Raw genomic sequence first — 12,683 nt, forward strand, 5'->3', positions numbered from 1 at the left:
ATACTAACACAAATATTTGAAACAATTGCAAAGGGAATACTGAAAATGACTGACAATGTAAATTGCCTTTTGTAAAAATGATCTATTTGTGTGAAAATCTTTCTTCAAAGTTACCAAACTGTCTGAACCAGACCACAAAACACATTAAAGTGACCGCAAATTGTACCCTGTGGAAAACACAGCCAGGATAGCTTTTAGGGTTATTATAATCAACTAAAGATTCAATGGTGAGTTTGTACAATTTTGATTGGTATTCAGAAAAGCAGCATCTCAGCACAAATGCTTTCTCCCTGAAGAATAGCTGATGCTCAAGGACTGATTCAGAAAATAAGAGAGGTGACTATACTCCACAGAAAACAACTTGGGAGACTGGTCTTGCCCAGCTGCACCACTTCCTTCTTTTGTACCAAATGAAACAAAGCCTCATTCAGACGGTTAAAATGCAAGGGAATGGTGAAGAAGGGTGTGGTGATCAAGCACGTGGGCCTGATCCAAAGTTCAGTGACTTTAGTGGAAAGACTCCCATTGACTTCATTAGGATTTGGATCACGCCCTTTGTGGACCAATTTGACAAGGAACCCAAAGTGTTCCTGTTTGGTGCAATGGGGGAGAGAGGAGAAAGGGGTATCGTGGAATTGATCCAAAGTGCTCACCAGCAGCAAAACCCTGGAAGAGGAAGAACAGGAACACTGTGAAATTTGGGATGGTTTTCAACCTGTTATATGTTTCTCTTTCAGGCTCCTGTTGAGTGTGGAAAAGCAGCGGTACATAGTGAAGATGGAAATTTAAAGGTGTACAGGTCCGTTTGAACAAAAACATGTCTAGTACATATTCCTATTTAGAGTTATTAAAACATTGGAAAGATTTGTGCTGTGCAACAGCAAGAAAGCTTTGCAAAGTCTAAGGCCAGTGTGAAGTTTAATCAAAGTCTAATTAAAACCACGTAAGTCCGCTATCCCTACAGGATCCTCCTTTAAGAATATCTTTAGCAATTTAGCAGAATTACCAATGATTTAGTGCATCAGCTACTGAACTACAGCGATTAGTGGTTTAGTGTTCTCATACTGACCGTGAATTGTTGTGAAGCTGATTTACATACAGCTTTATAAGAGAATGCTCATCAGCTACAGGACTGGCTACATTTATACCCTCAAGTAACCTGAATAATTCAAACAATGAAACCTTGTTAATATCCTACGCAAATACACAGAGTAGCATGCTAACAGTGGATTCAGTGTGTTCAATTTACAACCATTTTAGATAGAATACTGTTTTTTAAACAAAATAAAAGTGTATGATTCAAGTGAATTAGGGTTGAAAACAAAAATAATTAGAACAAGTTGCAATGCAAAAAGTTACAGGAGGATTAATATATGATATTATTTTACATTTCAGGACACTGTTAACTCTAAAATAACCAGAAATGTCCATGGCATCATAAGAACATCTCATAACGGAGATGCCATATTACCCACCTACCAGAAGGTCAGTCTATCTAGAGCTCTGGCTTTTAAAATTCCTCATGTCCCACAGGGCATTTTCCATTGATAAGTCCTGATTTCATGTGCAAAGGACACTCCCTTCCTCCATGAGAAAAGGAATTCTAAAGTGCCAGAAATGTACCTTCATTTGATCCTGATAATTAAAACAATGACTTGAATTAAAGAAACTAAAGCAAAAAAGAAGTATCAGTAATTCTGTGTGTAAAATGAAACATGTAGCACAATAAATACCACTGTAAGTATTGTAACTAAAAAACCATCTACTGGGTGCCTGTCTTATAATAGTAAGCACACTGTGTTGCTCATTGAGCACTGTGATTTCTTGGAGGCTGCATACATTTTAGAACAATGGTAGTTTATAGGTAACAAAAAGTTAATTATTAGGGGAGCAAAACATCTTTATTCTTGAGACTATATTGTAGTGTGGTGTACTATGGCTTTGTTTTTAGTCCTGAAAGAATAACCATGAATACCCAAGTTACCAAGATTATAGTTGGGAATTTTAGGTCTCTGAAGCGCTGAAACATAAAGCAAGAGCAATTCAGTCAGATGCAGCCAAAGGTTACACTATGCTTACCTTCTCCATTAGAGTGAGGAGTGCTTCTCTTTGCAGTATCCTGACTATGACCATTTACTTATAGGTTTTTTCTGTAGACTATGTAATTGGTAGCAAATGCTGCAAACATATTTTGACTGCTTGGGCATATAACGGTGTATGGAGTTACACACACTTTTTCTCTGGGAATAGGGCCACCCTATTTCAAGGCATTTCTTTGTTGTGGCCTTTAATGAATCTCTGATTTGTTTAACAGGTGAAGGAATGTCTCAACATCTTTCCAAACAGTGACTTAACATGGTCCTGCCCTCTACTGGCTGGATGAGTGGGCCAACCAGAAGCCTTGAGGTCATTACCGTATTTGCAGAGTAGTACCAATGGTTAAACCACATTTCTGGGCCATAGGGGGATTGAGTCAATATGTAGCTGCAGTTTTATTCCATTTGGTATTCTGTGTTACAAGGCTTTGCAGTGAATACTATAAATGAATTTATGAATCAAGTTCAATTCAGGGGTGCTTGTTAGTGTGACCAGATAGCAAGTGTGAAAAATTGGGATGGGGCTGGGGGGTAATAGGAGCCCATATAAAAAAAAAAGCCCCTAATATTGGGACTGTCCCTATAAAATCGGGACATCTGGTCACCCTAGTGCTTGGTCCAGGTGGTCTTGACTCAATTCCATCTCTAGTTAACACCAAGTGAACACTGGGTATAAGAAACATATCCATGGATGCCAAATATACTCTATTACATAAAAACTACCCTGACCACCTTTTATAAGCCTCACGAAATGCTAGCTAGATTAATTATACAGTGCAGTAAAAATTCAAGGAATTCTTTTTCTTTTAGTTATCCTCCAAAGAGTTTCTGTGATCTAAATTAGAACACCAAACTCATTTCAATTAATGACATGGCTGAAATTTTAACTCAAATCCCCAAAGATAACAAGTTAGTATATTAACTTGTTATCGCAATGTACGCCCTCACATCCCAACTTCTACTCCCTGCCCAACACTGCCAAATGACTTAGGATCCGAGACCCAATTTTCAAACATCAGCTTCTAAATCAGGGTGCCCAGTTCTACATTTTAGCACTTACAATGAAAATTAGGCACCCAAACGTGCATTGTAGCATCCTAAGTGCCCACGTAAGCATGCCAATGTGGAACTGGGTGCCCAAATTCAGGGGCACTCATTTAAAATGTGGCCTTCCCATCTGAATAACTGAAACTCAATCCACAAAAGGTTGGAATATTTCTGAGACAGTGTTCTATAAACATTTTCATTGAGTAAAATGCAAAGAACCTAACAATCAGGGATTTATTTTCCATTCACGTGAGTTCTTTTAAAGTAAGAAAGGATGAGCACTCACCTTCTGTTTGTGAAAGTATTTCCTGAGGGAACAGAGTGGGAGAATAGCGTATCATTCATGCTGGTTACAGGTCTGGGAGGCCTAAAAGAAGGCAAAATAGCTAAGCATATTTTATTTGAATTTAACAAACCATCAGCAATAGTATTTACACATAGAGATTAATGATATTCTTGCTCAAGGTAAACTGACAGCAGATATCTTCTGCTATAAATAACCAATCGCTCCAAACTAAAGGGTTATTTGTTTTTTTTTAAATGGGGGATAAAAAGCCATAACAGGACCAAGAGATAAATGAACATCAGGTTTTTATGTTATGAGGCACATTTTGAACAATTTGCTTGATTCTTTTTCCTACTCTGGCAAAATAATTTATTGTGCAGCATTTTTACCAAGTCCACTGAAATGCCCCATAAAATATAATTAGTATAAAAATGGTGAACCGCTGTCGACAGTCTTTAACTTCCCACCCCCATCTCAGACTATAAAATAATGTACTGTAATCACTTTAAAGGGACACTGTCAACTTAAAAAAATGACTTTTCTGCCTGATATTGTTTACTTACTATTGTAACTGAAACTGAGATTAGAGAAAAAAAAATTCTCAGTTTTTTACAGTTTAATTGGTAAGATACTAATTGCCTGGGAATTTTAAACTGGAAATTTATATGGTGCCAGTGAACAGCAGTATTAGTTAGCATTTCATATCATCTACATGAGATTTACATATGTTCTGCATTTTTTATCTGGACAATGAAAACACTGGACTATTTAAAGATTATTACACACTTGGTGCTGGAATGTGCTAAACATTCTGTGATCAACAATGAAGATGTAATAAGATTTGTTACAAGTTTTTCTTTCCCTCCAAAAAAAAAATGTACGAAAGGAGAATAAAATACTTACCAGGTATCTCTTTTGCAGCCAAAATGAAATTGAAAAAAGAGACCATTAATGAAGATGGCATTTTGAAATGAATATGGATAAAAACAGGCCATTGTTTTCTTGTCAATTCTCATATCAAGAAAACTGGCATTGAAACCATTTCAGGCTTTGCCAGAGTGAGCTCCTTAAAGCTACTGACTCACTCAGATAAGTATTTGTCATCACTTTTCTCAAGTTCAGCTTTAACATGGTGTGTGTGTTTAAATACACAAAGTGGATATTTGATGTGATAGAGCTGTGTATAGCAGACCTTTTAGAAAAATCAAAGACAAATTCTAATCTTGGATGCATATTTTTTAGCTTTGCAGCTGTTTATGGAATTTACAACCTCCTGGGTATATAGAGGTTGACCCATGAACATGGAACAGTCTTATATTAAAAAAATAATACAAGCCATATTCGTTGAAATGTCAAAAAAATCTGAAAAAATCCCCATTTCATTTCAACATTTTCCGAAAGAAATGTTTTTATTTTTTTATTTGAAATGACTTTTCATTTTGAAATTTACTTAAATTTTATTAAAAAAAATAATTTAAAAAAAGTTGAAAAAAAAGAAATTTTATTTTGGGTTGGACAAAAATGTTTCATTTGACCCCAAACATTTTTTGTTTACTTTTTGGTACTGCAAGGAAGGAAACAAACATCAGATATTCACACAGCTTTATATATCGGCTTGGAAGGATTAAATTAGAAATGTTGGTAAATGTCAATGTTATTGTATACACACAAACCAACAAAAAAAAGTTCCATCTATAATAATGGAAATTTACAGATGGGCAAAGTAAGAAATATGCTGTTTGAGAACTTATTAGAGTTTGATTTAAGGATATTTACCTTGTTTATTTTGACATGTGATGTAGAGAATTTGTGTTTTAATGGTTACAAATCTTTAACTTTTTGAATCTCCATATCTATTCTCATTAAATAATTGTTGTCTCCCCCTTTAATTTCCCCCAACCGTGAAAATGTAAATGGATAAAAATAGAAAAAATGCTTAAAAATAAAACACCAATATTTTCAGTTAATATTACTACAATAAAATTCTGCCAAGCCTATCTACCTATATACATTACTCCTGGGGGAATTCTGCGCCACTGCCCAATGCAGAATTTTGCGGAAATTTCCTTGCCTCCATAGAAATTGGCTGCAGTGCTGTTGGCCGCCACTTGGGGCTGCTGGACCTGGCAAAGCCCAGCTCACACATAGAAGACACTGCAGGGGGGCGAGGAGAGAGTTAGAGGATCCCCGCAGCTGCAGTTCCCCACACACTCTGAGGGAAGGAGACAGTGGTGCGCAGGAAACCCCATATAAGCCTGAGACCCAGCATCAGGCTGTTTCTCCCTCTGCCTCCCTAGGCTCTGAGGGGAGAGGGGGCGGGTGTCTGGGCTGGGGGGACCTCATGGCTGGGTTCCGGGGGAGAGGGGTTGTGGGTGTCTGGCCCCCTGACTGGGCTCTGGGAATGGGGGAAGGGGGCAGAGAAACAGGAACTGGGTTGTCATAGGGGTTTCTTTAACTCTACTCCCGGGGGAAATTTTGTGTCTCTCTCTCTATTGTTACAGACATACGTGCTGACAAGTATTTTGAAATAAATTACCAAAATAATTGAAACTGGCGTGATTATGTAATGTTGTTTTGACAAATAAAATTTGCAGAATTTTACAATATTGTGTGCAGAATTTTTAATGCTTTTGGCACAGAATGCCCCCAGGAGTAATATATAGTATAACATACTAAATGACAAAATTATGGATGACATTTTCAAAAGTGTTGTCCTCATTGACTTCAGTGGGAGCAAAGCCAGACCACTGTTGAGTGCACTTGATAATCTCACCATGATGCTAGTAATGCTATTGAATCTCTTTATATTTGGGGCTTTTTGGTTGGCAATTATATTTGTGGTAGACAAAAATAGCATGAAAAAAGTCCCCGCATCAGCTTAAATCTCATAGCCATGAGATTCCCCTTTTAGGACTATCATCACACACAATATTATTTCTTGCATCATTGTGAATGGTCTGTAGACATGTATATTTGATACGTTTTGCCTTATATTGCAGTTTTAATTACAAATGTTGAGTTGGGCCCATAACACTGAAAAATTAGACAGCTCTTTGGCTCTGTGTACTCCAAGGTAAGAAGTGAACAATGAAAAGGAGGGTTACTACCTTTAAAAAAATAAAAAAATCACAGCAATACAGGAGATCTTTGTCCTTATTTAAAGTAGCACTGTTGAGAACAGAGGACTCCTTTGTCATATAAGTCTACCATTAAATGTATATGGGAAAAATCCCTTCGCTTGAATTCTTGCCCAGATCTGTTTCTCTTGATACCTTTTATCTTCCATTACATTTAAAAATAAAAATCGTGCCAGCAAGAAGATATTCTCAATGAGTTACTGTAGCATATCTTTCCTCTCAGTTAATTCATGTGAATTACATTGTAGATCATGCTATTTCCACGACTTGCAGGTTTTTCATTCATGTATCATTATGCTCAATACAGTTATATTGCTTTCAATCTAACAATAAGGAGAAACTGTGCCATAAAAATAAAATAGATTGTCTCTCATGCTTATATTCATTCACACTAAATTATATCTATGTATTTAGAAAGAAGACAAGGTCCTAATTTTACAGCAAAGATTTTGGAACAGATTCTATTCAATTACTGTATCTTTCCCTTCCCTATCTTTGTTTGAATTCCTTCATAATAACCCAGTATTTACTATGATTGCAGCATGTTATCTGCTATCTAAGAATATATATTTGCAGGGTACTACAATCATGCTGTGAAACAGAATTATTTTAAAAAAAGTTTTTCATTGTAGTTGTTTGCAGTGCTGTTGTAGCCATGTTGGCCCCATGATAAAAGAGAGACACAAAGATAGGCAAGGTAATATATCTTTTATTGGACCAAGTTGCTGGAAGTTGGTCCAACAAAAGATACCTCTTCATCTACCTTGTCTCTCATATCAGAATACAGGTAGATCCTCTTACTGGAGCCAGTGTTAATGTCCCACAATGAAAAACTCTAGATAGCATGAAGAAGAGGCTTTAATTTCACTTTCATGATCTCTTTCTATCCCTCTGAAGTATGCCCAATTTCTGCATGTGAAATTATTATCTATCCATCTGTGATTCTCGGCTTTTATACCATGCCGATCACCATGGTATCTAAGCAAATACATCTAATTCTGTTTCTTAGTACAATATGCCTCTATTCCATCCTTACGATAAAGCAGTACATTTATTTTAAGAGATAATCAGTTGTAACCATCACACAAAATTAAACATCTATATGAGATACCTCACATTTTAAAAAAGAGGTACCACTCCCATTATGACCACCCAAAGAATAACATCAGCATGATTTATTTTTAAAATGTCTAAGCAGGCTAAGAGAGGGTTCCCACAGCCTTTATGGTTTTTGCCTCCACTGCTTCAGTCAGCAGCATGATGGTTAAAAGACTGACTTTTTTTTTTTAGAATGATTGCAGCACTTTTCATGAGAAGTATTTTACAATAAATATCTTTTAAATCATTTCAGAACATCTAATTGCTTTGGAACTTTTTTCCAGTTGTTACTTTAGTTTTGCTTTGAATTCCTGGGAAAGAGTGTCACTTTTAGGTCAAATGAGACCAAGAAAGCACAGGTCACCAGAGAAGTCAATGTTACCTAGCCAGATGACAATATATGATCTACTATTAGCGCAGATCATGAAGGCCCTTCAATGAATGCTATATCATCTGAAGTGGCAATTTCCATATTGTATCCAAATCTAGCTTCCTTCTGCTTTGAGCTCTTTGACTGCTAGGGAGGAAGGCATGACTAGTTTATATGAACTTTAAATAAAAAAAGAGAGTGAAAGGGAAAACTTAGAGACAAACTACAGTATTGAGTAAATTAAAAAGGATCAATGAACTATAATCCAAGATTAGAATAAGATGAAAATTCATCTGCATTGTTTTAAGACTTCGGGTGAAATTCTGGTTCCATTAAGTCATTGAGAACTTTGCCATTGACTTCAAGATGGCCAGGATTTCACCTCTTGTCTGGCACCTTAGTTCAAGACAATACAGTGTTATGCTGAAGTTTGGGAGACTCCTGAGAATAAATCCAGAGAGCTGAATCATGAATAAATCTAAATGTACTAAACCAAGAAAACGACACAAAATTTAAATACTTTCACACTCTTCTCTCCCCACTTATGACTGTGTCCCATATCTGTGTCACCTGTATCAACATCATCCATATGTTTTTTCAATAGTTTAAATGTGGCCTGGACCACCAAGGTAAATTCACGCTAACAGAAAGCCCCTTGTGATTTTATACAAAGCACTTGATTCATTGCATGAGACATGAAACAGCCATCATGCATTTCCTCCAGAGCCATCGGAGATACACAGTCTGTACATGTCAATTGGAACAAAGGTTTCTTTCTCTACAGCACACAGATACTTACACAATATGAGCCAGGTTTAGAGGTTTTTCAGGCTGGTCAGGGAACATTGGGTGCAAAGGTTCACGGCTGGAAGCACAGCTTAAAGACTTGCTAAGTGCATTAGTTAGCTTCTTAGCAGGTGATTTCTGGGAGGAACAAGGAAGGTAAAAGTAATGTGGACAAGTAAGGTGCAAACGGTTGCTACATTGAAACTACAGGAAGTGCAGAACAAAACCTTACCACTTACAATCATATATTCTTAACTTTTTCCTCACTCTATGCCTTTCTTTAAGGGTCCAATGAACCAAAGTCCATTTAGGTCAATGGAAAGATTCCCATGGTCTTCAGTGGGCTCTGGATCAGGCCCTGGGAAACAGTGTTTCTTTGAAGGTAGTGGCATGCATACAAGCCAGTGCACTATATTCTTTCCCTCCCCTCCTCAGTAGTGTTTCACTAGCTTCCTTCATTCTTTAGATGTTTTAAACTAAAGCTTCTCTCTTGTCTGCCTTAGAAGCTGCTGCCTCTGCTACAATAAGGGCAAATGACATTTCAGACACAATACTGATGGAGTTTCATGGACTTGGAGACAGAAAGCTAAAAGAAGAGACTGAAAAACTTTAATTGCTTCCCAAAAAACTGAACATCTCTGCTCTCACTGTGTAAACAACAGGCATTAAGCTTTGAATCCTGGGATCCCACAAGTCTTCATAGGGCAACACAATGTAATGCTAGTTTTAAAGCACTAGGGCAGCTACATCTTCAGCTTTTATAAACATAATGACATATTATATACAGTGAAGTATATAGTGAAGTAATCCCCAGATAACAGCTTCATTCTAAGTGAAGGAAGGATGGCTGTGTGGTTTTAGCAATGGGCTGTGAGTTCTGGGTTTTCTTCTAGGTTCTGCAACAGATTTCCTGCATGACCTTGGCCAAGCCAGTTAACATCTCTGTGACTCAGTTTCTCCATCTCTAAAATGGGGGTAATACTATTTTCCTATCAAAAAGGGATATCAAGCTTAATTTGCTAGAGTTTTTAAAGTTCTTTGAGATCCTCACAAGGAAGGTATATATGAAGTATTTTTATTATTGGAATTCCAAATTATACACGACAATGAATTTGAACAATTTAGGACTCTCAGTCTACTTTATTATAAATGGAGTTTCACTCTGAATTCACCATAATTGAGTACTTTTGGACATCTCCAATTTACACATACACCTGAGATATTTGCATGAGTTAGGCACACTCCAGGTGTGTGCATGTACCTAACTTTTAAGATTAGGCCCAATATATAGAACATTCATACACAGGAAGTGTTAAGGACATTGTTATCAAATCTGCTTGGAAAGAAATAACACCTATGTACACAGTAGCAAGGCAATTTCAGATTTGAATTGAAATATTCCAGTCTGAAAGTAAAAAACACATTTGGGTAGCAGGGGCGACTAGACATGTATTCATATGTTGATTTTTATTGTGTCTGGCAAGGTTTTGAAACAGCTTTCAAGTGAAATCACCAGATTCCTTCCCTACCATTGCAGCGCACTTCCTACAGCAAGAAAGATCTATCATTCTACAAATACACTGTTTGTTAAGGGATGAGAAAAAGAGCCAGGTGGCACGTACTCTCCTATCCAGAGTCTAAACTCAAGTCATCCATGTCCACAAAGTGAGAGCCCAGAGGCCATTTGTGCACCTAGATCTATTGTGAGGCAGAGTAGAGCCATGTGCCTGGCATACTGATCATCAAACAGTGCATTTCTTTTATACTTAACCCTTGCTTGTTCTGTGCAACATCATCATCAGGCAGGCAGCTACTTTCACAGAACCAGAGTTTTGATTGTTTTAAATATGGTTCTGAAAACTCAGGTTCAAACACGTATCCACACACACTGTGGTCTGTAGAAGCAGCAAAGAATCCTGTGGCACCTTATAGACTAACAGACGTTTTGCAGCATGAACTTTCGTGGGTGAATACCCACTTCTTCGGATGCAAGTAGTGGAAATTTCCAGGGGCAGGTATATATAAGCAAGCAAGAAGCAAGCTAGAGATAACGAGGTTAGATCAATCAGGGAGGATGAGGCCCTGTTCTAGCAGTTGAGGTGTGAAAACCAAGGGAGGAGAAACTGGTTCTGTAATTGGCAAGCCATTCACAGTCTTTGTTTAATCGTGAGCTGATGGTGTCAAATTTGCAGATGAACTGGAGCTCAGCAGTTTCTCTTTGAAGTCTGGTCCTAAAGTTTTTTTGCTGCAGGATGGCCACCTTAAGATCTGCTATTGTGTGGCCAGGGAGGTTGAAGTGTTCTCCTACAGGTTTTTGTATATTGCCATTCCTAATGTCTGATTTGTGTCCATTTATCCTTTTCCTTAGAGACTGTCCAGTTTGGCCGATGTACATAGCAGAGGGGCATTGCTGGCATATGATGGCATATATTACATTGGTGGACGTGCAGGTGAATGAACCGGTGATGGTGTGGCTGATCTGGTTAGGTTCTGTGATGGTGTTGCTGGTGTAGATATGTGTGCAGAGTTGGCATCGAGGTTTGTTGCATGGATTGGTTCCTGAGCTAGAGTTACTATGGTGCGGTGTGCAGTTGCTGGTGAGGATATGCTTCAGGTTGGCAGGTTGTCTGTGGGCGAGGACTGGCCTGCCACCCAAGGACTGTGAAAGTGTGGGATCATTGTCCAGGATGGGTTGTAGATCCCCTCCAACGCATCATCAGGGATCTACAACCCATCCTGGACAATGATCCCACACTTTCACAGTCCTTGGGTGGCAGGCCAGTCCTCGCCCACAGACAACCTGCCAACCTGAAGCATATCCTCACCAGCAACTGCACACCGCACCATAGTAACTCTAGCTCAGGAACCAATCCATGCAACAAACCTCGATGCCAACTCTGCACACATATCTACACCAGCAACACCATCACAGAACCTAACCAGATCAGCCACACCATCACCGGTTCATTCACCTGCACGTCCACCAATGTAATATATGCCATCATATGCCAGCAATGCCCCTCTGCTATGTACATCGGCCAAACTGGACAGTCTCTAAGGAAAAGGATAAATGGACACAAATCAGACATTAGGAATGGCAATATACAAAAACCTGTAGGAGAACACTTCAACCTCCCTGGCCACACAATAGCAGATCTTAAGGTGGCCATCCTGCAGCAAAAAAACTTTAGGACCAGACTTCAAAGAGAAACTGCTGAGCTCCAGTTCATCTGCAAATTTGACACCATCAGCTCACGATTAAACAAAGACTGTGAATGGCTTGCCAATTACAGAACCAGTTTCTCCTCCCTTGGTTTTCACACCTCAACTGCTAGAACAGGGCCTCATCCTCCCTGATTGATCTAACCTCGTTATCTCTAGCTTGCTTCTTGCTTGCTTATATATACCTGCCCCTGGAAATTTCCACTACTTGCATCCGAAGAAGTGGGTATTCACCCACGAAAGCTCATGCTGCAAAACGTCTGTTAGTCTATAAGGTGCCACAGGATTCTTTGCTGCTTCTACAGAACCAGACTAACACGGCTACCCCTCTGATACTTGACACTATGGTCTGCATCTCTCCTGCCTAAAAGACCACTCCTCTTCCTGTACAACAATGCACCACTGTGACATCTGTGATCAGCTAAAGTGCCTCTGCTGAGGGTCCCCAGATTTGAATTCTGAAGATGGCATGTTCTTAGTGATGTTTCACCTTTCCAGATTTCAGAGAGAAGTTGCTAGGCTTGCTAGGCTTAACTATTTGGTGAAGCATTTGTGCCAGCTGGGTATAAGCGGTGGATTTTTTTTTTTTTAAATGATGTAAAGGTGGGTGATTATTTTTGTTACTTAATATAGGTTGTATG

General features: G+C 38.5%; 1 protein-coding gene across 14 annotated transcripts in view; it reads right to left on the reverse strand.

The window, feature by feature from the left end:
* DTNA (dystrobrevin alpha) overlaps nt 1-12,683 on the reverse strand; it is a 299,292-nt gene that overhangs the window by 60,777 nt on the left and 225,832 nt on the right. For 12 of the 14 annotated variants that reach the window (XM_045004598.1, XM_045004596.1, XM_045004592.1 and 9 more), the window contains 3 exons: nt 8,834-8,958; nt 3,430-3,510; nt 1,070-1,159 (listed from right to left, as the gene is read on the reverse strand). In XM_045004598.1, coding sequence (XP_044860533.1) covers nt 1,070-1,159; nt 3,430-3,510; nt 8,834-8,958 — 296 coding nt within the window. The remainder of the gene's footprint in view (nt 1-1,069; nt 1,160-3,429; nt 3,511-8,833; nt 8,959-12,683) is intronic. The other 2 variants (XM_045004601.1, XM_045004600.1) reach the window with 1 other exon arrangement.

The sequence above is a fragment of the Mauremys mutica genome, chromosome 2, assembly GCF_020497125.1.
Source record: "Mauremys mutica isolate MM-2020 ecotype Southern chromosome 2, ASM2049712v1, whole genome shotgun sequence".
Lineage (NCBI taxonomy): Eukaryota > Metazoa > Chordata > Testudines > Geoemydidae > Mauremys > Mauremys mutica.